At 43.2% G+C, this 27,061-nt stretch overlaps 1 protein-coding gene across 1 annotated transcript in view; it reads left to right on the top strand.

Annotated features, from left to right (window-relative positions):
* Positions 1 to 27,061, top strand: part of LOC123508687 (twitchin-like) — a 166,660-nt gene that overhangs the window by 42,604 nt on the left and 96,995 nt on the right. The window contains 12 exon segments of the mRNA XM_045262547.1: positions 472 to 563; positions 671 to 805; positions 2,531 to 2,842; positions 4,012 to 4,102; positions 4,725 to 4,885; positions 5,370 to 5,513; positions 6,216 to 6,221; positions 14,411 to 14,446; positions 15,336 to 15,843; positions 15,846 to 16,006; positions 22,527 to 23,147; positions 24,708 to 24,737. Coding sequence (XP_045118482.1) covers positions 472 to 563; positions 671 to 805; positions 2,531 to 2,842; positions 4,012 to 4,102; positions 4,725 to 4,885; positions 5,370 to 5,513; positions 6,216 to 6,221; positions 14,411 to 14,446; positions 15,336 to 15,843; positions 15,846 to 16,006; positions 22,527 to 23,147; positions 24,708 to 24,737 — 2,297 coding nt within the window.

The raw sequence follows: 27,061 nt of genomic DNA, 5'->3' as shown, positions 1-27,061 counted from the left end.
TGAAGAAGAAGAACGAAGCAAGCTGCAGGGACAAGCCTGTAGTGTAGAATAGTGTAGTGCTTAGTCTAGGAGAGTGACGTGACGGAGAGTGAATCCTAGGGCAGTAAAACCATAGGAGACTTAAACGTAGGAAGAGTGGAGAGTGGTAGGAGAGATAAACCCAGTGGAACCTAGGACAGTGGTTTTGTAGGAGAGTGGAGTCAAGTAAAGTCGTGTAAAATCCTGTGAAGCCTTGTGAGGCCTCGTCACCACCATGCCCAGTGGTGGGACATTCCAGGGACACGTTGGACTGTTGGTCATCTTGCTCGTGTTTAGAGAGTTTGGAATTGCAATGTCTCGTGTTAGTGTTGGTGGTGGTGTCTTGTCCCTCAGCGGTGGAGGTGCGAGGTGTAGCGGCGTAGTGTTACGTGTAGCAGCCTGGAGGTGCATCCAAGGGGAACGTGTCACTCTCACGCCTTTCACACTTTGCAGAGGGCAAGATCGTACCGGAAGGATTCGCTCCCACCTTCCTGGACAAACCCTCAATCATCCCTAACGAAACGGGCACTATGATCACCATGAAGGTACGTCCTCGTGTTCGTCCCATAGCCATCCCTTGACCCGTGGTATATGCTGCCCCGTTTGTGTCCTGCGGGTGTGTGGTGTGACAGTGCCTCGTTCGTCCCTACAGGTTCGTTGTAAGGCCAAGCCACAGCCCACAGTGGAGTGGTTCAAGAACGGCGTGCTGGTGGTCGCAGGAAAGCGTCTGGTCGTGAGGGAACACAAAGTCAGCTCCGAGATGTTTGAGTACTCGTGTATCGTGAAGGTAAGAGCCTCGCTGCACCGCCTCTCCTTCCGTAGCTCCTAAGACTCCCTGTGTTCTGGAAATGAAGGTTGCATACAGGTCTGGAATACCCGACCTGGGGAGCGCCTCGTCTGCATGGAATGACGGCCGTGTTGGGAATGAGGGCCATCGAGCGGTGTTTGGCTTGGACGCATGTTTAGTGGGTCACCCTCCGTGTGAGAGGCCGTAGGAGTTGTTCTGCAAGTTATTCCATCTCTGTTTTCTTCCCTCGCTCTAAGAATGATGTAAAAAGTTACGGATTAACAGGAAAGATCGCAGTTATCGTCAAAGTATTTAAGTTGTCATTCTTGGAGTGTGCCGAGGATAGAGACACGGACACCATGCATTGTCACATCCCAGACAGATATTAGTCAGTCCTTCCTTTTTAAACTGTTGTCTCTTTTTTCCAGTGACTTACTTTTTTTATAATTAGAAATACCTCTTAGTACCTCTTGTCCACACCTGTACAGATGCACACGCCACGATCTTCCCCACACAGCTAGTAGTTCCTCATCCTCTTCTTCCTCTTCCCCTTCCTAGTGTTACAGTAAGGAATGCTCATCCGTTCCTACTTTCAGATCCTCAGGAATGACACATAATCTCCACAGGTTCTCCACTATGACTGAAAATTCTGATCCACGATAAATAAAAAAATACTACATAAAAACCACAGGATCCTCGCGGTATTCTGAAGGTGACGGACTCAGCCTCGCCTCCCCTGTGTAAAGTGACGAGTACTGAAGTGACTCACCAGATGTAATACTGAACTCACTCACTGACTCTACCTGAACCTGCACTTTAAAATGGTAATCTAAACGGACTTCACTAGCAACTCTTTGACACGGACAGTTAAAGACTCACTTAGTGATACGAAAAAATAGATTCACTGACTCATCTGATCTTGTTTAGCTTGACGAGTGACGTGATTGGGAGGCGAAGCACGTCATGTCCAAGTCACCCTCAGAATATCTCTAAATCAACATAAATTTAACCAAGAAGAGTTGAAGGAACCTGCTGCCGCCTCGCCCTGCCCTTCTCCTGTCTCTGTGTGTCTGTGTGTGCGTCTGTCATTGGGCTTCCTTCACTGGGCCGCCGTGACTTGCAGTACAGTAGTCATTCTGAATTGCCAAAGGTTAACGAATGGATTGTCAACTTCAGCTTGTCAGCCTGATTTAGTGAAGGCTTTTTCTGGCCTCTGAATGGAAGTAGTTGTACATCTGCATGCACTGCCCTCCCTTCCAGCCCTTCCCGCCCTGCCCCTCACGCCCCTTTCTGCCTCTCCCTGTGTGGCTGCGTCAGGGTCAAGACTCGCTCCTGAAGGCGCCATAGGTGTATCCGGTCTGCTTCAGGCGCTGTTGTTCCCTCCTTCACCCTCCCACGCCCTCCCACAGACCCCAAGGTGTCCGCTGATATGGACATCACCCCTGTCCACTATTCCTCATGCTGCACTTTCTCTCTCTCTCTCTCTCTCTCTCTCTCTCTCTCTCTCTCTCTCTCTCTCTCTCTCTCTCTCTCTCTCTCTCTCTCTCTCTCTCTCTCTCTCTCTCTCTCTCTCTCTCTCTCTCTCTCTCTCTCTCTCTCTCTCTCTCTCTCTCTCTCTCTCTCTCTCTCTCTCTCTCTCTCTCTCTCTTCTCCCTGTCACACACCCTGCCCTCCCTCGACCCCTGACATCCTGCCGGAGTCCCCGCTGACTTGTTACCGACTCAGGACCCGTGTGCCGATGACGCCGGGAAGTACAAGTGCATAGCGATGAACCACTTCGGGGAGGCCACCGCCAATGTGAATCTGAACATCGAGGCCGAGCCGGAGCCGAAGGGCCAGGCGCCGGTGTTCGTGGAGAAGCCAACCATCAAGTTCGAGGAGAAGGCGGGACGAGTGTTGATGGAGGCACTGGTGCGCGCTGACCCCAAGCCCACCTCCACCTGGAGCAAGAATGGCAAGCAGCTGGACGCTTCGCGGGTCACTGCCACTGTCACGCTCGAGAAGGAGGAGCTGTACCGCATCCGTCTGGTCCTGCGGGTAACATCGGCACTCTACTCCTCCCTCTGCAGCTCCTCGCCTCCCGCGCCTTACAACCTCCGCTGCCGCTGTCTGCCTCTTTTCCCTCCTGCTGCTGTCTGGCTGCGGCTCCTGCTGCTGCTGCTGCTGCTGCTTGCTCGTTTCCGCTTCCTTAAACTGTGCCTGGCTTACGCTGTGCTTATTCTTGACACTCACGGTGGTGATAATGGTATTTCGTTTCAGCCGCCAGTCTAGACCCCACGACACTAACACCCTGCGAGAGGTGTTGCCGCTGAAGGCAATGAGAAAGTTTCGGGCAGGCCGAGGCTTCAGGCTACTGCGAGGCACTGAGACCGCCACATGCACAGCCTCCTCGCCTTCCACTTACGAGACGCTTCTCATTTTCTTCTTCACGTCCTTGGGTTACAAGATAACGATCCATTAGCATAGCCCGAGATTCACTAAACACATTCCACTTCCAAAGCAGCAACCTCACGGTCGCCTGTACCTCATACTCCCCCTCACGTCTCTTTGGGTTCCGATAATTTTCCACTAGTTGAGTGCGACACCCACTAAACACTTCACCTCAACAAGCAGTGCTTCACCGTCGCCGCCACCTTCATAACCGCCCGTACTAGTGGTCCACAACCCACATCTTGTAACTCAACCGTAACACAACTCCAAGTACAACTGACACAACCCTTTGCCATCCAATCCCAAGAGAAAAGAGATACGATGATGCCACAACTAAATATGTACTATACTCACTCACACAAGGTAGATTATGAATTAAACAAACACAAGCTGTTGCACTTAATACTCACTCACCAACAAACCATGATATATTCCAAGGCCATTTCACTCTTCTTCCTCTTCCTCTTCTTCTTCCACATCTTCAGCGCCCCCTCCCAAAAAAGAGACACATTGGGTAAATAAAGACATTATATGATTAAATCAAACAAATTGCTCATTCGTACGAGTAATTTCATTGCAGTATTTCATAAAGCAACGAGTTCATTCCAATTCCAATCACTTTCACTTCAAAACGACTGTCTTTCCTCACGGTCGCATCTTGTATTCAGACTCAAACACAGTCAGACCTTGCGTCACAGATCAGCACAGTCTCCCCCCGCTCCTGTGGTGATTGACTGGCTTGGTGTCCTACATGTCGTTTTCTTCCACCCCTGCAGAAGCCGCAGCCCACTGATGGAGGCGTGTACAAGTGTAACATTAAGAACGAATTTGGGGAACTCAACGCCAATCTCAACCTCAACATTGAAGGTGAGCAGGAAACAAAAACATAAAGAAAAAGAAGAGAAACAGGAAACGAAATTACAATGACTTTCAAAATATTCTTGTATTAATTTAATTGTTTTTATTTCATGTGTACATTCGTTAATATTCGTCTCGATTATCATGTAGTTATTATCTTTGGATTGTTATTTTTTTTTTTTATCTAGAGCGTTGATATCTCCTGCATACTTCAGCAAATTTCTTATATCTGTATTTTGGTTCTCAGTCTTTTGCCTTTCCTTCTTATCTCTTCATATTATCTCTTCGTCTGTTTTTTTTTTTTTTTGCCCTTATTCCTTCCCTACTTCTTATCTCTTCGTCTAATTCTCTGTCTTTTTTCCTTCATTCTTTCCCTATTTCGTATCTAATTCTCTGTCGTCCCTTGCCATTGATCTTGATGGTATAGGAGACAATACAGATTTTTCCTAAGTCCTCATAAAAGCAACTCCTTTAGGGTAAACGAAAGAAGAAAAAGAGAAAAAAAAATATCCACCACAACACTAAACAAAAAGCAAAAAAAAAAAAATAAAAATCATATCCACCACAACAGTAATTTCTACATCTGACTATAATCTGCGCGTCTTGGTCCTAATCTTGCTTCTTTTCCCAGTGGCGCCTACCATCAAGAAGCAGCCCAAGGTGATCTCCATCATTAACCGGCGTGTCCTGATCGAGTGCATCATCATGTCCACCTCCAAACCCGCCTGCAACTGGTTCAGGGACACCACCAAGGTCAGACTGGACACCCGCCACTGCGTCAACATCAACGAGGTGAGTAACAGCCAGTGGTGAAGGTGGTTAGTTGCAGTAGTGGCTAGTGAGTGCGAGAGATGAGTACTTGAGTGGAGAGATTGAGAAGAGAATAATGAGGTCGTTTCGTCATCTTATTTTAGCTCTTCTAGATATTAAAATTTTTCCTTATTTTAATGATACTTCAACAAGAATTCTGCATTATCATAAGGAAAAGCATCCATGAAAATCTGAGTTGTACCTTTACGAAATAACAACAAATGAAAAATCCCAAATCACTTACGAATACAAGCCTGAAAGATTTTGTAGAAGTGATAGAAATACTGTACAATGAAATAAAGGTGATAGGAAAACTTCTTATAAGTGAAAGTAAATATGGAAAACGTAATGGATATGCTGGAGATTGAAGGAATGAATATGGTCAAAGTGAATAAAGATCTCATTCTATCAATCCAGTAACCGGAATATAATCTCTCGTTGTTTACATTACCGTCACGTTTCGCAGGAGGGTGAGGGCAAGTACGTGGTGCAGATGGAGATGATCAGGGCGGAGAAGACTGACTGCGGCAGCTACAAACTCGTGGCTAAGAACGAGAAGGGAGAAACAACATCCAACACGGTGGAGCTCACGGAAATTATGCTGGAAGAGGTAAGAGGCGAATGAAGCGAGGATAAGAGACTGAGGAACGGGTAAGACTGCTAGACTAGAAGAGATAAGGGAAAAAGGCGGCGAGGAAAAGAGATGGGGAAAGGGATAAGACTGTATTGGAATAGGTAAGAGGTAGAGGGGAAGAAGAAGGGATAAAGGAAAATCATAGAAGAAAGCAGATGTGAAGTAGATAAGCAAAACAATGGCGAAGGAAAGGATAGAAAGAAACAAAAATGAAGTTGAGCAATGTGAAATGGAAGTATAGAAGGAAACAGGTGTGAAATATAACACTGAGGGAAGGGATGGAGGAAGGAATTGAAAGAAGCGTTATGAATTATAGTTTGAAATGGAGGAAAAATAGATTACGGAAAACTTAAAAAAAAAGGATCATTTGATGAGAAACTTCTATAGTCATTCTAGATTTGTTAAGAGTCTATTACAAGTCATATTTTCATTAATCATTTTGGCTTAGGAAGTAATATTTTGCAACTATTTTTCAGACTTTTTTCAGAGATTAATGATAATATGGAATGACAATATGAAATCAGACAGGATAGACACAAAAACAATACGATAGAGAACATGAGAAGAAGCAATAATAGGAGTAATATAATGTTGTTTGAATGGTGACATTTCACTAATAGTATATCTCCTTTTTTCTCTCTCTCCCTCTCTCTGCATCCTGTGTCGCCCCATCAATAGAAGAAGGTAAGGTCTGCCAACACATTGCTTTTGAATTGACCTCAAAATATCTTGTCAGTTTTCATATTTTTCTTGATTTTTTTATGCCTTGATCAGTCTTAAGTTTTGATACCGTAAAGTAGCTTAGATATGCTAATAGTTCTTCATGTAGTTAAATGTAAAAATATATAAATAAGTCAGAGGTGAGAGTACTACTAGTTTATGTTACTTGTTGGAGTGAAAGTCGTAAATGTTAAAGTTTCTTAAAATACCACCTAAATATTTCCCCATAAAACTGATCACCATTGGTTTCTTTCCCCATCTACCCGCTGTTCCCCTCAATATGACCTCATCCCCCGAAGTAGAATGTTGCAAACTCCCTAATGCACGATGATAAAAATAAAGGAGTAAATAAATGAAACTGACCTCACACTCTCCTTTTCTTTCTGGGCTCACAGTACGTATGGAGACAAAAAACAAATTATTTCAAATTTCTTAATAACTCACGTAAACTTGGCAACTCTTAGTCATCAGTGTTGCTGGCGGTGATAAAGAAAATGACGCCTTGCTGTGAATATATTGGAGCTCCTTAGTGTTGGTTCTTGAGTCTTACGAGTGAGTGAAGGAAGAGGAAGAGTTGAGGTCGTGCAAAGACATGAAACTACGAAAGTGAGTCTGATGCATCTTAATACAAGTGGCTTTTTCGTTATTTGTGGATTCTTATATAGGTAAATAATGCCGTGGAAAAATGAGTAAGAGTTTTTTTTTTTTTTTCATTTCTCATTGGCCAGATGATATATGTCAATAAATAATAAATCAAATAATAAGTAAAATAGGAAAAATAACTTAAACATTGCATTTTTTAAAGATCGTTTTATTAAAAAATGTAGTCAAACTAGTATAAAAAAAAAACAAGAACATAACAACTTTATAAATCCAAACATACCTTGAATACAGTGCCACCAGACCAATCATCCAAAGAACACGATGCATCAGATTTGTTTTACGTTTCCTGTTAAACCTGTGAAGCTAAAGACCCACACCTGTGGTTAAATAACTCGTGATCCTCTGTGTCACCCCACCTGTGTCCTTAAGCCCAAATTAAAAGTTACATAATACGATACTGATCAGTAAGATAAACAATTAATCTGAACATCTCCAAATACAAACCAAATCAACCAAAAGCATAACCTAAAATAAAAGAAAAACATTAAATTATAGATTTATTATGAACTTTCTACATCAAAACTTTCCCCTTCCATGAAAACTCCCACAAAAGAATGTCTAAATACTCTTGATCAAACTTCTTTCAAATTATACTCATTTCCAATTACAGAAGAAATCCAGTTCACATAGCGTTCAGATTTTCACATAATTTTCCAAATTCTACATACAAAATTACATTCCCCAAAATACATAATCGTACATCTAAACAAAACACGTTAAAACTTTTCTAAACGAAAGAAAGAAACAATTTTTTCGTATTTTTGTATTTTTGTCACTGTGAGCATCAACATAATGGTACAATTGCATAACCAGGAGGAAGAGGAAGAAGAATCAGAAGAGGAAGAAGAGGAGGAGGAGGAGGAGGAGGAGGAGGAGGAAAGCGATGAAACTGTAATGGAAAAGAAAGAGGAGGAGGAGGAATCAGAGGAAGATGTCTCAATGGAAGAAACGGAAGATGAAAAGACGAAAAAGAAGAAAGAAGAAGAGAAAAAGAAGAAAGAGGAGGAGAAAAAGAAAGTAGAAGAGAAAAAGAAACAAGAAGAAAAGAAGAAACAGGAAGAAGAGAAGAAGAAAGTCGAAGAAAAGAAGAAACAGGAGGAGGAGAAAAAGAAAGTAGAAGAGAAGAAGAAACAAGAAGAAAAGAAGAAACAGGAGGAAGTAAAGAAAGTAGAAGAGAAGAAAAACAGGAGGAAGAAAAGAAGAAAGTAGAAGAGAAAAAGAAACAGGAAGAAGAAAAGAAGAAAGTAGAAGAGAAAAAGAAGCAGGAGGAAGAGAAGAAGAAAGTAGAAGAGAAGAAAAAGGTTGAGGAGGAAAAGAAGAAAGTGGAAGAGAAAAGAAAATTGAAGAGAAGAAAAAGGTGGAAGAAGAGAAGAAGAAAGTAGAGGAAAAGAAAAAGATTGAGGTAGAGAAGAAGAAGGTTGAAGAGAAGAAAAAGGTAGAGGAAAAGAAGAAAATTGAGGAAGAAAAGAAGAAAGTAGAGGAAAAGAAGAAGGTAGAGGAAGAGAAGAAGAAAGTAGAGGAAAAGAAGAAGGTAGAGGAGAAAAAGAAGATTGAGGAAGAGAAGAAGAAGGTGGAAGAGAAAAGGAAGACCAGCCTTATCACGAAGAAGGTGGGAGACAGAGTAACGAGCTGACGCCACGACGCACCTTATTTATAGCCCCGCCACTTGCTACCTCGCTAAAATACTTCCTGCTGCTTCAACTCATTTCAAAGAGTGCACCTGTTTCTTCCGGCTGCCTCTGTTGCTCTTCCACTACAGCTGTTTTTTTATTTGATTTCTTGGTTTATTTTTCCTTGATTTTCGCTTTTTTGACGGCAGATAATGCGCCACTTTTTTTTTCTGGACGTTTATCATTCACTGGAAACAGACGACCTTATGATTTGCCTGTTTCTCTTTCATTTTTTATTTTTATGTTTTCGCTTGTGCTGCCATTCGCCCGACCAAGAAAAGAACAAGGGGAAAAAATGGAAAAACTAAATCTTCGACGCTTCTTTCGTTTTATAGTTTCACCGGAATGCAACGAAATAACGAAGTAGACGGATTGTTTTAACAGACCACTCACACTACCACCACCACCACTACCACCATTACCACCACCACCACAACCTCCACCACGACCACTATCACTACCACCACCACCACAAGTCACCATTCACAACCAATTCCAGCACCACACATCTACTGTACGGCCCCTCCCCCATCACCTCCCTTTATCTCCCTTCACCCATTCCTTTGAAGTATGTTTTAATTCCCTTCCCTTCCCTCCCTTATCTTTATTTGCTTTGCCTTTCATTCGTTCCACCCTCACGTTACTTTTATCAATCCCTTTCCATCCATTCACCTCAGTCATTCCTAAGTATCATTCCACTTTCACTTTCCTTGGTATTACTGTATTGCCACACTCATCCCTTACTTTATCACGCACTTTACTACGTTACCAACTAAAATGTATGAAAAATAATGTATAGTTTTTACATTACCTCACATTCTTGTATTGTTACACTCACTCCTCAGTTGATGACACTCACTCACTCACGAACTAAAGACTAATAAAAAAGAACTTCCATTTTCGCTTGGTATCACACTAAACCAGACGTAATGTAATGCTAATCGGACACACAGACGAACTACCAGAGTGCCTCATAAACACCCACTCACACCCACCTAACACAACATAACCAATCACGCTCTTGGATGAATATGCTCAAAAAAAAAAAAAAAAAAGAAAACTTGCAAGTGAGGTATTTTCATAACACTCCCTTCCTGACTAAAAGATCTAATTCCCTTTGTTCTCTGCTTCTTTTTTACAGGTAAGCGATAAAAGGATCCTGGTTTGGTAAATATGCCCCTCCCTTTGACTTTCCTCCCCTCTTGTAAGTCTCCTAAAGTGCAGATTCCTCATGTCCTCCTTGTCTTAAAGTGTTCCCTTTAAATTGCACTGCATCGTCATGGCGGAAGTGTTATTATTGGTAAAGTACGCATGTGTGTGTCCCTTCTTCCCTTACTGGAGTGTGAGTTATGCATTCCTCCCTCCCTGTCACTGTTACGTCCCTTACTCCGTGTCTTTATAAATGTCCAAATGTTAGTCAAGAATTCAAGTGTCCGTAATCTAATTTTTGTGTCCTTATTTTTGTCATTGTCTGAATTTTAAAAGCACTTTTGACATATGAGTTTAAAGTGTTTATAGATTCATTTTCTAGTTCTATTTTTGTCATTTTGTGAGTGTTAGTGTTATTCTTAAAAAGTGTTAGTTTATAAATGTGATACTAGCATTAGTGTTCCCTTTTTACAGTACCTTAATATTGTGATGTTAAAGATGTTTACGAAGTCTTGTCAGCATCCTCCACCATATCTGTGTTCTGTCTGGTTCACCTTGGTGGATACACTCCGTCTTCTTTCACTTTTCAATCCTCATGGTTTTTCTTACATCACAACTTTATTATCATTTCATTAGTACAGTCACTGCCTAAAATCCTGTAACAAGTCCTCTTTTCCACAAGTTTTCCTTCAATCATAAGTCCTCTGGCAATCTCCTGCTACCGAAACCTGACAGATGATTAGTTCTAAGGAGATCGGAGGAACAGAGGTTGAGCGTAAACACTAAACAAAGTGGATGTCATGGGCAAGTTACAGAAAATATGAATTTGATTGTTACTTGGTCATAAAACTATTGGCATATTGCAAATATAATTGACAAAGAAAGATAATAAAAATGCGAACCCGTATATCCCAAGATTTCATTATTAGAGGATCGTTGCCCCATTTTTTATCATCCTTGTGTCAGTAGTGAGCATTCAAGGGGAAGCTCCTTTAATTTGTGGAGAGCTTAGTTTATCTATCAGGTGAACAGACAGAAGTAAGAAACATTCCAAATTTAGTGTTTATCCCCAGTGTTTCGTTTACCATAACTTAGCAGCGACTATATTGTCTTATAAGTATGATGCTAAACGTAAATTATTTAAGAATCATTCGTTCTCAGTTAAATCTACAAGCCATCCTCAAATACAATATTTATGTCGACGCTTTCATGTTTCATGTATTCTTTTTATCCTTTTGTTTCACTTCTAATCTTCAAAAAGATCTTACTGCTTCAGAGAAACTATAGAAAGAAACTTGGCGTAGTTATGGTGAACGGAACTCGTCTGTTATCCTGCACGTTTATAAACAAAAGGTTTACATTGTCCCCCTCCTTAAAAGTCATTAAATTTGGGTGTGATGCGTCCCAGCACAGACATGACTAAAGCTAGCGTCACACCACCTGTCTAATTCGAACACCTTAAAACTAGTGTGACGTGAAAAATCAAATGTCCATCCCTTTAAACTAAATCTCACCTCCCTCCTTGTGTGTTGCCTTAAGGAGTCATCACGCGGCACATTTCTCAGTAATCTGACTGAAATGTGCCGCAGTGACGCTCTCCTGAAGGGAGAGTACCGTAAGTTGCTCATGGTACCTGGTGTGTTCTCGGCCCGGCAGGTAGGTAGTAGGCAGGGACAGGTAGGACTGCGAGGTGTGACTGTAATGCTACTTTGGAATCCTCGAGACGGCTATTTTCACCTCATTTTCAAATCAACATCATTACAAACTGCAGCTAATTCATGTTTTGTATTTCACGTGATATTAAATGCCCATGAAGTTTCAAGATCTTTATTTTATCATCATTTTTTAAATCCAGAATTGCAGCTGAATTATGACTTCTTTTTCGTAATATTAGATGGATGAACTTCATTATGTATATGCTCTAAAGAAGTTATCCCTCCTCTCACGTGTTACAGTCACACTCTCTGCTCCCATTAACCAGCGCTGGGACGAGACACACCATTGGTACAGGTATAGATTAAGTTTAAACCTTTACAAATATTTCATCCCTTCCTCCTTTCCCTTCTTCCCTCGACTTTTAGCGCGTAGAGGAGGAAGAAACGGTAACTGAAACTAAGGAAGAGGAGAAGAAGGATCAAAAGACAAAGGACTCCAAGATACGCATGGAGGAGGAAATAATAGAGGAGAGAGTGGAAAAGAAAACGGAAGAGAAGAAAGAAACCATTGAGGAAAAGAGAAAGGAGGATGTAAAGAGAAAGACATCAAGAGTAGAAGAAAAAGTAGTGGAGAATAAGATAGAAGAGACTAAGGCAAAACCAGAGCCTCAAAAGAAACCTGAGGAACCGAAGAAGAAAACCTCTGTCACGGAGAAGAAAGAGACCGTCGAGGAAAAGAAAACGGGCACCAAGACGAAAGAACCTGAACCGAAGATGGAAGCCGCAAGAAAATCCTCGAAAGGAATGGATGACGATGCCCCACCAGAGAAGCCCAAACTCAAAGCTCCAACCACACCCACTCGGACATACGAACCACAGGAAGACTCTGACGACGAGCCTGTGGACATCATGGCAGACCTTCTAAGTGAGTTCATCACGGGAAAGAAGAAACAACAGAAGCCCTCGCATCCTCGAAGGAGAGAAGAGCCAAAGGTTGAGCCACCAAAACTTAAGAAACCTATTGAAGAGCCGAAACCGGAACCTAAGAAACCTGAAGAGCCAAAACCAGAGCCTAAGAAACCTGAGGAGGAAAAACCTGCTGAGGAAGAGAAACCAGAACCTAAGAAACCTGAAGAAGCAAAGAAACCTGAAGAGGCAAAGAAACCAGAACCTAAGAAACCTGAAGAAGCAAAGAAACCTGAAGAGGCAAAGAAACCAGAACCTAAGAAACCTGAAGAAGGAAAGCCAGAGCCTAAAAAACCTGCTGAAAAGTCTAAACCAGAAACTAAGAAACCTATTGAGGAATCAAAGCCGGAACAGTCAAAGGCCGCCAAAGACAGGAAAGAATCCACAACATCCGTCAAAAGTAAGGACAAGGAGGACTCGAAGCCTGTTCATGGGGAGGCGACCCTGAAGCCCCCACAAGATAAAAAACTTAAAGATGAGGAACCTCACGCCGAGTTCACTGGGTTAGCACATCAGGAGCCAATCCAGAAGAAGAAGTCAGAGGTGGAGGCAGAGAAGACCATTCCCGCAAAGGTCCATGCAGAGGCGACTCTGAAAAAGCCGCAGGATAAGAAGCCTAAAGATGAAGAGCCCCATGCAGAATTCACGGGCAAAGAGCATCAGGAACCTTTGGTGAAGAAAAAGTCGCAGGTTGAGGCTGAGAAAACCATTCCTGCAAAGGTTCACGGGGAGGCAACCTTGAAACTGCCACAGGACAAGAAGCCGAAGGATGAGGAGCAACACGCAGAGTTCACGGGGAAGGAGCATCAGGAACCGCCCAAGAAGAAGACATCGCAGGTGGAGGCGAAGGGAACAGTGAAGACTCCTGCGCCAGCAAAGAAGCAACCGGAGGTAAGTGAAGAAGAAGTACAATCTCAGCAACATTCCTCATCGCCTTCACCACCAGCAGTACTCACAACTAAACCCAAGGACTCCCTCAAGCCCAGGTCCATCGGAAAACATCAGCTCCTCACTTCGGTAATCAAAGAGACTGACGAGGAGGAGGATCCGCCCACGCCTCCTCCACTAAAGAGCTACAGCAACCGGAAGGGCGACCATCTGGAGGCTAAGTCCTCAACCTTCGACGATTCCGAGAGCGTATCCCCTATGGAACGATACCTGCAGGAGCTCTTTGGCAAACCTGCTGGCGAGGAGAACTCTCCGGTAGGGTGAGAGACTGTTGGTGAAGCGCCTCGCTCCCGGAGGTCTTTAAAATCACATGGGAAGGGAGAGGGTTCAAATCCGCACATTGCATAACTTATTCATATTTTTTGGTTCAGTTACTAATCCGTTTGTGTCTGCAACTTGGGGGCTTTTGAAGTGAGTGACTAGAATATTCGGTTTTTCTTTTTTATGGTTCTTCATTTCATTTCTTTTAGTTTGGTTTGTTTTGTTTTTGGGAGGAGGTGTGGGCGTAGCAACAGAAGACCTCCGGGACGTTGTCGCTTCCCTCGCCCGTCGTGTTGTGGATTACAGTCGATCTCTCTCTCTCTCTCTCACTCTTTCGCATTCTCTCTCTCGCTCAATCTCCTCTTTATTTTATGTTCCGCTGCACCCGACACCCTCCAGCCGGCTAACACATAAATCCAAGAAGAGGAACACCTAAACACGAGGAACCCTAAAGAAAACCTAAACGCCTTGGCGCACCACCTAACTAGAAAACCTGAAGAGTTGCCATTCCAGCAACCTAAACGAAACCTATGAAACCCTTATCCCTTACCTTTTATAAACCATGTCCTAAAAATATCCCATTATTTTTTTTTCAGGTGTATTCCGCTCCTGATCTCCGCTTGATATTAGCATTTGTATATCATTTACTTTCATTATTTCCATTATTTCTCTTGAGCTATTATCTATTGTTGTTTCTTAGTAGATTTTGGCGATGGTTGGATGATTGGTTGGTAGGTATTGTACTGGTAGGTAGAAACTAACTATGGTTGGTTTGGTAGGTCGATGCAATGCAGGTAACCGGAATTAACACAATCCTTTGCCTTTTTTCCTTTGCCAACAGAAGGAGGAGGTCAAGGAGGAGAAGAAGGAGGAAAAGGTACCGTGTTTTCTGTTTAGTATTTTCCTTTTTATTATATCGTAACAGTTCACGCTCATTTCAAATATTTCTCAGAGCTTATTTTTCATTAAGTTTATAAGATAAAGAAATAATGTTAATGTTGAGCCTAGTGAGGATATACTACTATTACATTGCCTTTCAGTGTAAAAACAAATAATAAAAAAAACATGCTTAACATAGAAGATGGCATAAAACTACTTAAAAACAGTTATAACTCAACTATTTTACTGATTTTTTTTATTAGCTAAAGTGCATGTTTGAAATTGGGACTAAAGTCATGCCAAACAAAACAGACAATAACTCTTAGATGTCCGTGTCGTCCTCGTGTCGCGGTTATATCAATCTTGTTATCGTCTTTTCCTTCTCTCCCTGTATATATATATATATATATATATATATATATATATATATATATATATATATATATATATATATATATATATATATATATGTCGTCAGTTTCCGCGTTCTTGTGCGCTAAGGCCGGATTTAGTGTGACGTCACGCTGTCTGTCTGTCTGTCTGTCTGTCTGTCTGTTCTTCGCGATGTGCTCAGATTTCCTTTCGCGTCTTCCTCGTGGACTCTTGCCTGTCTTTCTGTCGCGACTTGACACTGATTGGCTCTGCCTATCTTCCTCTTTCGTGGTCTTTTTCTGGTGGACCATACCTTGTACTTCTTTTCGCGGCCTCCCATTGGTTGGCTGATTCTTCGTGTCTCTGTCCACGCTCTGTCATTGGTGAGTTGGGTCTTTTAGAGCGTGACGTCACACTAATGTCTGGTGGAGGTCACAAGGTCGAGGATGGTGTGGGTTTAGTGTGGTGGGTGTTGCCAGAGTCCTTGCTCACATTTTGTTGTCCCCTGCGTTAAGGAGGAAGATAAGCCAAAGAAGAAGCCCGAAGAAGCCCCTAAGAAAAAGGAAGAAGCTCCTCAGAAAAAAGATGAGGTCCCTGAGAAGAAGGAGAATCCCGAGAAGAAAGATAACCAAGGAGAAAATCCTCAGCCCAAACCCAAATCCAAGAGGCGAATTTTACCAAAACCTGAAGAGAAGCACGAAATGTTCAATGTGTCACTCAAAAAGGTGAAGCCCAAGGAGAAGGAGGAGAAGGAGGAGGCGCAACAAGCACAGCTGAGGAAGGTCTCGGGTCAAGAAGAGATGTTGGACCTCAAGGGCGACAAGGCAAAGCTGCGCAAATACTCGGCCAAGGAGGAGGAGATCAAGCTCATGGAGGCTGAAAAGCTCAAACTTGAGAAATATGAAGCCAAAGAGAAACAGGCCAAACTGGAGGCCGAAAAGCTGAGCCTCGAGAAAATGCAGAAGGTGAAGGCTGAGGAGGCTAAGGCACAGGAGGCCGAGAAGCTTAAGACCAAAAAACTGAGCGTCAGGAGCAGAAGGCCGTGGAGGAGGAGGAGAAGGCCAAGCTCAAAAGGGGTAAGGGTAAGCTGCCGGATGGCACTGAAGAGATGGAAAAGGTCGACTTGAAAAAGGTCGAGCGAGCAAAAGCCGAGGAAGAGGCGAAAAAGGGCAAAATGGAGTTGCAGGTTTGTACACCTCTAACCATTCCCTCGCCTGCGCAACTTACTTGCGCATCGTGTCTTTCGTCTTGTATCTCAACAGATGAGCCACTAAATACACACCTTTAAGTACGCCACTAACGCACCCAAGTAACACAATGCTAAATATTGATAAATGCCCCGTGCTCCATACCTAAAACTCCGCACCTAACTACCATCTAAAAAACAATAATAATAATAAAATAAATGAATAAATAAATAAAAGATAAGGAAAACCAATAAATTCTCCAATTAAACTAAAAAAATCTAATGCTCTATATAACTAAGTCATTGTATTAATGACACTAAATAATATCTAAAAAAAATATATATTCTAAAAGAGACATAAAGCACATCAATTCAATCTAAATGATCACACCCTTCAAAAAAAAAATGTAAGAAATTTGATAAACAAAAATACATTTACAAATATCAATAGTAAAACAAACAACAAACTGGAATTAAGCAAACTATAAAAAAAAAAAAAAAAAATCTTTAATCCTAAAACTGATCTCAGTAAAACTAAAATTATTCTAAAGTAGTTTTAAGAAAAAAATGAGACACTTACTTGAGAGGATTTGTCGCGCACCTGCCCAGAATCATCTGAACTTTTCGTCGGTAATCAAGAAGACAAAACAAATACGACTAACCGTAAATAAGGAGAACAAGAAGACAAAGCAGCGCGACTAATTAAAGAGAAAAAACAACGAAGAAAAGCATACACGTAAATAATGGAGAGAAAAAAAACTGAACTATCTTTGCGTAAATAATGAAGGAGAAGAGAAATGTTTTGTGTTGCGATATGTTGATCCATTGTTGTGATTTTGTTTTTCGCCAAGTGTGCGGGACTGTTTGTGTGTTTGTATGTGTGTGTTGCGTATATCCCTTTCATCCTTTGAGTATCCTAACGTACACAGCAGCAAGGCGAGGCGATGCACACGATACACTTCACAATATAAACATTTGTAAGAGACTAACATCACCTTGTGGCCTCCTCGAGACCGCAAGATGTATTTTTTCTGGAGTCAAGAGAGTGATGTGTGCACCGGCTGGCAACTGAATCCTGGTTTGTGTGGTGTTGTCGTTGTGCAGTATTATCGATGCTACCACTCATTGCTTCACGCCCCGCCTCGCCTCGTCCCGTAACACTAACACCACTTAGTAACACAAGACACCATCTCTCGTTGGTGTGGTGGCGGCACCGTGTGTGGCGCGAAATGTGCAGCAGCAGAGGCAGCGCCGCTGGTCTGTGTTGTGTAGGAGTCGCTATTTTGGTGACATGAGCAGGTTCACTAAAGTCCATCTCTTGTACTGTTTCATTCTGCATTATTTTTTTTATTTGTTATAGTCTTTTTTTTTTTTTTTTTTTTTTTTTTTGCTGAAAGAGAATCAGCAGGAAGCCTCGTGTTTTAATGGAAGTTCCTATATTTTTTTTTTCTTTTAATACGTTTTGTTCAATATGAAGTATACAGTCAGATTTCTCTTTATTTAAATAAATCGCATTTAATGTCCTTAATTTTTGCATGCTGTAGATTTTTTTTTTTTTTTTACAGACCAACAGTTCAGGTGTTTTGCCTTTCTTTCTGCAATGCTTTAGTGTTCAGTTATTTTCTTTTGCGAAGGATAAAAGGGGAAAATATGGGCGACTCCCTACACTTTCCCTGTGGCGCTGCTCTGTCTCGTGCCTTTCGAAGCCTCATCCCGGCGCCCCTTTGTCACTTAATGCGTTGCTACCCTTCCTTAGTTACAATGCAATATCCATCTGCCCCGTGGCCGCGGCCAGGGGATCCTTGCTCTCCGGGGGAGGTCGTGACGGAACGGTTCGCGTGCACATGAGTGTTGTGACCTTGGCGTGTACATGTGTGTACCATATGTCTGTATGTGTATGTCTACTTGAGTACTTGTTTGTTGTACGAAGGAGGAGAAAGTGGATGTGTCACGTGATGCTGTGGTGTGTAGCGTGCCCGTGGTGTCTGTCTGTGCCCATGAGTGCGTTGGTCCGTCAGTCCGTCCGTCCGTCCGTGCCTTGCCTGGTGCTCCGTGACGCACTAACCCCCAGGTAGTGGTCAGCTCGCGCTTACTGCATGTCTACTTTTTAAGTTTATGGTTAAATACTTTTAAAAGTTTTCATGATGGGACTCTTAATATAGTACAAACTTTAACTTTTTTTTATAATACATGAACTTAGTGTCATAAAACTTTTAAACTGATAGATAAATTAATGCATGCACTGCCACAGATTGAGTTAAGAATATTTTATTTTTAAACATAGACATTTTCTAAAAACAGGATACTTAACATGTTTTCAACAATAATGATACAAGTTGATTTCAGGCATTCACATACATAGTGTTGAGCCTCGACAGACTCACTTAGGAGCACACGCCTAGATTAGCGATGGACACTGCAGGGAACATTTACTAATACAAACTTTCTATCATATTTCATATCCATTTAGAAGACGACCGAAGAACAGGTAGGCAGGACCCGTCCCCTGAGTCCTGGTGTGCCCGGGAGGTAACAGGGGCGGGTGTCGCTCAGGGTTGGCCGGGCAGAGTCCGCCCCCATCCCACTAGACGCCGCGAGGCGCTTGTCGGAAGGCCTTCATGTTCATGCTACTCTGTTTCTTTTTCTTTGCCAATCCTGACGACTCTCCGCCCCTCGTAGGAGACAATACAATAACAATACCCGATCAGCCGCCTCCACCTCCACTGGACGCGGCGCCAGCACGTCCTTTCCTCACCCCTTTACGTTTGCCTTAGGAATTACGTCACGGCTAAGAAGTAATACATCTCTTCTTCAGGAGGTGGCGGCTGCTTTTGGCTTAGCATACTCGTAGCGTGTACACGTATAACGTAGGGCAGCTTAGTGGTACTGAGCTGCTGCTAGTAGGCACGCGCGTGCGATTGGGAGGGTACTGCACCAAAGCTACACACACACACACACACACACACACACACACACACACACACACACACACACACACACACACACACACACACACACACACACAACGAGCTTGCGTCATGTGCCTTGCAATGGCCTGCCGCTGCTTCTCTTTGAGCAGAAATCTGCCATTGCATGCTGTTCCTGGCACTGCACTGGCCTTGGCGCTTTCTAGCCTTGGTACTCTGGCCTTGGCACCGCGCCCTCAGACAAGCCACAGCACCGGTGTATGGGCGCTTCTGTGGCCTCATTACCTGCTGGCTGAGCTTGATTTGCATTGTTCCATGTCCCTTATCTCTATCTCTGCTCCTTTCCATGTCATTCCTTGTTCTCGCCTGCCTCTTTCTTGTTCTCTTCTGTCCTCTCCTGCTTCTGTCTCTGCTTTCTCTCGCCTTCTCCTAGGCTGTAGCCAGACCACGCGTCCCACGGGTATCTATGAAAATGATAGGTGGACATTGTCTAGCCTTACCCTTTGCCACTCCAGAAGTCCCTCCCCTTCCCATCCTGTTGTAATAAAGACCCTCTCCAATACCACCGTCTCTCCCACGCACACACCACACTACGACACCCACGCCTCACCTCCACCCATCCACGTGATCCTGACGAAGAAAGGATCTTTGAGAAGTCACTCCTGGCGTGATTTTTGACTCCTTCCTTTGACTCAGAGACTGATGGATGCTGGTGGAAGGTGTGCTTGCCTCTACACACACACACACACACACACACACACACACACACACACACACACACACACACACACACACACACACACACACACACACACACACACACACACACACACACACACACACACACACACACACACACACACACACACACACACACACACACACACACACACACACACACGTCAGGAACACTAGGGGCAGCCTCAGTGAGACGCGAGTGCTGTTTGCAGACGTGTGGTAATCCCACTAATGTGACTTTAGACAGTATGTGTTTGTGTTGTGTTGTGCTGTGCTGTGTTGTGCTGTACTGTATTTCTTGCTGTCCCTGTCCCTGTCTCACCATCCCCTCCACTCCCCTTTCAAGTGACATCCTTCTCTTTCAGCTGTAATACTGAGTCTCACTACACCCTAAAGACACATGTAAACAAACCTAAACCTGCTTAGTGACACCCTCTCCCTAAACCACTCTCCTCTAATTAACTCTGACAGTAAATAGAACCCCAGACACCAGCCTCCATTTTCTTTGATGAATACAGCGTCTTCCATTTTAGTACTTGTTGACTCTGGGTGATACTGAATTCACCGTGATACATTTTTATGTTTTTATTAGATTAAGGAGTAAATTAATCTTTTCTGAATTTTGGTCAGCAAAATTGGTAAATTCCGTTATAAATCTTATGTTTCAGTCAGATTCGCGAATGATTTTTGACTCGCACGTGTTTTTAGAAAATGCAAAACCACAATTTTCTAGATATTTAAAAGCTCGCTAATCTAGTAATCTTAAGCAAATTAGATTCATAAGTTATTTAATCTTCCATAATTTCAAATCCATTATAATAAAAATAGACTGTTAAATCTACTCTGCTAAATGTGCACATGAGGCCGGTGTTTCGGGTGGTAACCTCACATAAACCCGTGACGTGGAAAGTGTCGTGAAAGGACCTTATTAATGTAGATGTCTCCCTCACCACCACCACCACCACCACCACTACCACCAACACGACAACCTCCACCAGACCTTTACTCTTCGTCCTCCTCCACACGAACCAAGCCCTGATGAGGACGAGGGGCAGAGTTTTAGTGAGGATGAGGATGAGGATGAGGATGATGAGGAGGATATTTGGGCGACCCTCAGACAGTGGGTAAGAGGTGTTCACTCAATACACACCCTGCACAAGCCACCTCCAGCCTCCGGGGAAGAGAAATACACCAGGGTGGATTATGTGTTCCTGTGTGTACCCCATGTCATGTGTTTGTGTTTCACGTGATTTGTTGTCGTGGTTCTGAGTGGCCCAGAGGCTGAAGATGGCTTGTTTTTGATTGGTGAAAGTTTAAAGTCACTACCACGGCCGCCCCTATGAAATTTGAAAGTTTATTTACATACATTATCCCTCTCTCTCTCTCTCTCTCTCTCTCTCTCTCTCTCTCTCTCTCTCTCTCTCTCTCTCTCTCTCTCTCTCTCTTCCTTCTGTCCTTCCCTCTCTCACTTTTTCAGATGTGTAATTACTATACTCACTTCCAGTCTGTCTTTGCCTTTATATTTCCTTCATTACACAGATTACCTTCCTCCTACCCAATACTACCACTGATTCGATTCCAACCTGCCTTGACTTTCCACCCACTTCCATGTCTGTCTGTCTCTCTCGCTACAATTGACAACGACCACCACCACCATTACTATTACGACAGTCCTTTCCTCAGTGTCTTCTCTGTCAACCTTCCTCAGCTGTCTCATTCCTCCTTTCCGTTCTTCCCTCCCTTTGTATACATATTAAGGATGGCCGTCACATGTGTGTTTTTGTGAGTCTTCGTCTTCCTGTCTGACTTTTTCATCCCAGCTCATCATGTTTTCATCGTGTTCTGACCTGACCAGCCGGACCAGAGTGAGGTCTCATCTACATCGTGTATATGTGATGGTATTTTCGTGTTTACCTGTCAGTGCTACCTGTGGGACTCCTGTGTAGGGCAGTATGTTAGTCTGTCGCAAATTTCACAATAGGGATCATTCCGTAGTTCCTAAGATTAGTTTTCTTATAAGATTCGTGTCCACATTAGGAAAGGTTTAGCTTAGGAAGCACATGTGTGATTTTATTTGTTCTTCTGTCCATTTGCCTTTATTTTTAGGCACCGCTTATCCTTAAGTCCAGACGGGGGGAAAGAAGTTGTGAAGACTTTCCATCCGTCTGCTCTCACTACTCCTGTCTTGTTCTCGTGCCTGAATGTTGCACAAGGACATCTTACTTAACGTTTGTTACAACTTATAACTCTAGACTAACGAAGATGACTATGATTAACTCACCTCGGCGTCACGCGTAACATTAATGCTGACACATTTATTATGCTGTTCACTTCTTGGTACGTAGTATATCTGCACAGGCTCTGAACTATTGTATATTATGTAATGGTATAAAGCTGTAACCTGCTTAGTGTAGAGTTGCTAGAATCCAATTTCTGCAGCTTCCTGTAAAATAGACACTAAATCAAACCGAATGCCGAGAGTCCTGGGTAAAGAACCGAGCGTGATTTTCAAAGCGTGGATGGATGGAGCTTCGTTTAGTTGCGTTTATAGGTCATGAAGGGTGGGCGCCGCCTGGACCATCAGGTTTTGGCTCACCGAAGACAAAACGATTCCAGGACTGGGCCGCCTTACTCTCTGCCACAATGAAACGTGCAACTACACGCTCCGTCTCCATCTATCCTTGGCAGAAAATCCTTACCCGGTACTCCGATAAACTACTCTTGATGACGAAGGTGTTGATGGAAAGAGACCAGCACTTGAATCAGCAACTTTGCATCAAGGGAACCAAAGATCAATGAGCAGCTGAGCCCAAAAGACCCGATGATAAAAAGTGTCTTCTCGTTTGCCTCAACAGAAGAGGAAGACGAGTAGCCCAAAAAATTCATTGGAAGTCAACAACCCCGAGGAAGCCGATAAATCTCAACTTAAAAACCCCCATAATCCTGGAAACCCACACCCCAACAACCCCCATGCGGACAATCCTTCTGAGAATCCTGGAAACCCCCACAATCCTGGAAATCCTAAGAACCCTGGCAATCCCCACAACCCTGGAAACCCTAAGAACCCTGAGAATCCTAAGAACCCTGGCAATCCCCACAACCCTGGAAACCCTAAGAACCCTGAGAATCCTAAGAACCCTGGCAATCCCCACAACCCTGGAAACCCTAAGAACCCTGACAACCCTAAGAATCCTGGAAACCCACACAACCCTGGAAACCCCAAGAACCCTGGAAACCCACACAACCCTGGGAATCCTGAGAACCCTAAGAATCCTGGGAACCCTCATAACCCTGGAAATCCTCATAACCCTGGCAACCCTAAGAATCCTGAAAACCCTGGGAATCCTAAGAACCCTGGGAACCCTAAGAAGGAAGGAGCCGCAGGAAATCCTACCTCTAAAAATCCCGCCAATCCCAAAGATAATCCAGCTAAAACCAATCCTAAAGACGCTAAAAATCCAAAAGCGGATCTCACCGTAGGTACCACAGACGCCATGCACGCCCCGCCCCTCACCCTTTTACCCGCACCGTGTCCTGGGCCGCCCCGCCTCACTGCACGTCATTGAATAGGACATGAGTGACTAAGAGCTGTATGAAGGTAGAAAGGAAAGAGTATCAGATACTTAACTTTCCTTCCACAGCGGAGTGAGGTTGGCCAGTTATGTAATGTTAGAAGGATTGTCAGACGCCTCTCTCCAGTTCAGAGAAGGAGTTGAATGATTTACAGTTGCGTTTATTTATAGAGGAACTGGTTGCTTTGAAAAAACGTCGCAGTATTCCGTCTTCTTCCTCTGATGAACGTTTAATGATGTATTCCTCTCGTCTGAGGAATTTGCATTTGCTCTTTTATTTAGGGATTAATTCATACGTAATTCTAATCCATCCAGAGTATAAAGAAAAGTAGAGTTATCAATTCAGTCATACATTGGTTTTATTATTTTTTAAGCCAATGGACTATTTTCTTCCACATCCCATTTCCTACAGCTCTTGTCCCTCATCTTTTGAAATGTACAGCGACAAACTGCTTAAAACATTGCAGAATCATTATAAAAGTAAGATGTTCACAAGTCACTGTTCTGAGGCGTATCAGTAGCGGTGCACCCCCGAGGACTCGCGGCGGTCTCCCTAACGCTTCGTAACTCAATAAGCGAAACAATACAACTCTTGCGCGGTGCTCGGCCTCCCACGGGACTGCGGCCGCTGCTCCTAACGCTTCAATATGGAAAAAGAAAATAAGAGAGACTAAAATACTTCGCTTCTCCAAATGTTTGAGAGGAAATCTGGTAATCGCTGTGTGCGTTTGGCGAGGCTTGTGCTAATACTATAACAGCTTGGTTTAGTTAATCTGCCTCTGTTTCTTTGCTTTCGTTCACACTTTTCAACACTTCCACTCGAATTTTTGTACACTTTGAGAACTTTTGGGGGTATATATTTTTTTTACGATTTTTTAGGTGAGATTTCCACCAAAGCCCCTCCCGAGGAATAACAGCTTCATCCGCATACACCTCTCCACCAGACACTACCCACCTAACCACTTTTTTTGTATCCCTGCCATCACCCACACACCTACACACACACATACATACACGCACGTAAACATCATCCATAAGAAACATACATTTTCTTGAGTTTCATTTTGCATCATTACATTTTTTTTCCTTTACTTTCTTTTTTTTTTCCTGACATTAAGATAAGCGGTGTTCGTGTTAGGGTCTGGAGAAACACACTTATAACTTATACCCGAGGCTAATGTTGATACTCACTTATATCAATATTTTGTACATTGATTTTCCTCCTTAACAGGGATGAGAGTGACTGTGTGACGACGAAATAAACGAAATAATTGAAACTACAACAACAACATTATAAAAAAAAAAGAATGCTTGATTATAATGTCACGTATTATGGAAGTATATCTAATGCGTTGATTTTTTTTCTCCTCTCCTTTTCTCTGCCTGTCAATCTCTTTTTTTCTCTCCTCTCTCTCTCTCTTCCCACTTCGCCTCTCCTCGCATCGGTGTTCGTCTGGGCTGTAGAAACCGAAAATCGTGGAGCCCAAGCCTTCGGTAAGAGGGTTGAATCTTTCTGTCCCTCGCCTGGCTGATGCTAACTTTCTTCCCTCGCGATTCACGTAACACTTGCTCCACTGATGTTCTCCTCTCGCGCAGCCTCATATTACTACGCTTACTTTATCTCGAGATGCTTTTTTAAGTTTTTTTTTCGTTTATAAGGCCATTTTACAGCCTTTTTTACGATATTCTTTTGGTTGGGTAATTTTATATCTCATTTTGCTGATCTTTTGTTTACGCACGTTTTTGCTATTCAGGATCTTTTTTTTTTTTTGTCACCTCAATTTAGTTACAAGTTTACATAATACATTTTTTTTCGTATTTAATAAACTCACATTATTTTCAACAAATTTTGCATATTTTATTTCTTACTCAATTCTTTTTCCTTTCTAGCTTTATACAATTGACACAAGTTTACAGCTTTTTTTTTATTACTCATAACATTTACTGACGCCTATTGACATCCTGAGTGTATTGAGTGTTGTGTACCATGAAAACAATCATTTTTGCACTACACCTCTTAACTAACACTAATTTAGGGAACAAACAATATATTTAAGACATATTTTTATACGTATCACTTTCTTTCGTGTTCGGTAACTTTTCTTTATACGTACGATAGTTTCTCTCGGTGTATGATAGTCCAGCTTAAACGTAGCACGGCTTCTGGTAAGTGTTTTCTACATGCATTGATTAACCTTGTGTCTAGTTGGATTATTAACCTTATTACATCTAGTGCCATCCTTACGTTCTCAAAGTTTCTTGTTCTGCCATCGTTGCTAGATTAAAAGATTTAGTTTCATGAAAGTTGGTGTAAAGGAAAAGAGAGCGAGATTCTTTTCTGAACGTAAGAAGGATGGTAATGGAGGTTAAAATTTCTCTCTCTCTCTCTCTCTCTCTCTCTCTCTCTCTCTCTCTCTCTCTCTCTCTCTCTCTCTCTCTCTCTCTCTCTCTCTCTCTCTCTCTCTCTCTCTCTCTCTCTCTCTCTCTCTCTCTCTCTCTCTCTCTCTCTCTCTCTCTCTCTCTCTCTCTCTCTCTCTCTCTCTCTCTCTCTCTCTCTGCAAAAGCGAGGTAAGTTGTATCTTGAGGAGAAAATCGTCCTTTCCTCCTCTTTTTTCCTCTTCAATTGCGGCAAGACGTCAGTTTCTCGTTTGCCCAAAAGAAACGAAACATTCCCAAAAGTGAACATTATAAAAAGCCAGTTCGAGTTTTACCACAGAGAAGGATTTACAGTACGTGTCTTGCGGCCTCAGTGTCTCTCATTCGATTGGTTCCCTGTGGTTATTGAGGCGGCGAGCAGTGATTGTCGCCCTTTCCATCACGAGACTGACTTCTTGGCTCTCGTTAATCGTGTGAGACAATAGCTGGTAACTTCCGTGTCCTTGGTGTGGCTAACTGTCGTCCACTATTGGGCGTCTTGATGCTTTTGATGTTAAGGCTGAGATTGTTTTTTTGGTTATCTATCATTATTATTATTACTGTTAGTATTACTATTTTTATCATTATTCCGTGAATGTCGTTGTTGCTACACCAGAAACTTAACGTCTCTGCGTGTGTGTGTGCGTGTGTGTATGTTGTGCCTTCAAGAACACACGCGTAGGCTCCTGCACCTGCCCGCCGGACGCGTTCCTCTGTGTTCCCTTGGTGTCTTAACAAGCACTAGACGGAGCTGACTCACTGTTGTGCTATGTGATGTGACTGGGAACCGTAACCTGCCTGCGCCGCGACGCTCCTGCCCCGTGCACGTTACAGTCCAGCCAAGACGGGCGGAACATTAGACTCTTCTTGCCTTCCCTGGATGGACTGCGCCAGCCTTCAGTGTTGACCTGTAGTTGCCGCCTCTCTATCTCCTTCACCTCCGAGTGGCCTGTGGCTGTGGTGTTGTCGGCTGCCCGCAAGCAAGCACTCGGGGTCAGTCTTGATGTTCGGTGTCGTGGTAACCCAAACCAAGCACCGCAAAGGAAGTTCTCGGAGAGGCAACCTGTTTACGTCTGTTTTAGGTGAAGCCACAGCCACAGCGGCGAAGCGGGGCGACTCTTTTGTCTGGCCAGAATGTAGCGGAGGTGAACCAAGCGATCATTGAGCTAGACTCTCAGGAAAAAGGTATTTTGTCGAGGCGCTATACCGTGGGAGATGCTGGCGGGCACACTGCAGACCTCCACCACCTCCAACAAGAGTACTCAGCTGAGGAGAAAACTGAGGACGAACAGAAAACGCACAAGGAGGAGTGTACTCACGACCACGACTTTCCCCCGCCTCTCGCTGCTCGTCCTCCTCGCCCCAGCCTTTCCTTGCTCAATCGGCCGCCCCACAACGTCCTC

This window comes from Portunus trituberculatus, chromosome 25, assembly GCF_017591435.1.
Source record: "Portunus trituberculatus isolate SZX2019 chromosome 25, ASM1759143v1, whole genome shotgun sequence".
Lineage (NCBI taxonomy): Eukaryota > Metazoa > Arthropoda > Malacostraca > Decapoda > Portunidae > Portunus > Portunus trituberculatus.
The sequence above is the reverse complement of the archived record's forward strand: the minus strand, read 5'-3'. Positions and strand labels throughout refer to the sequence as shown.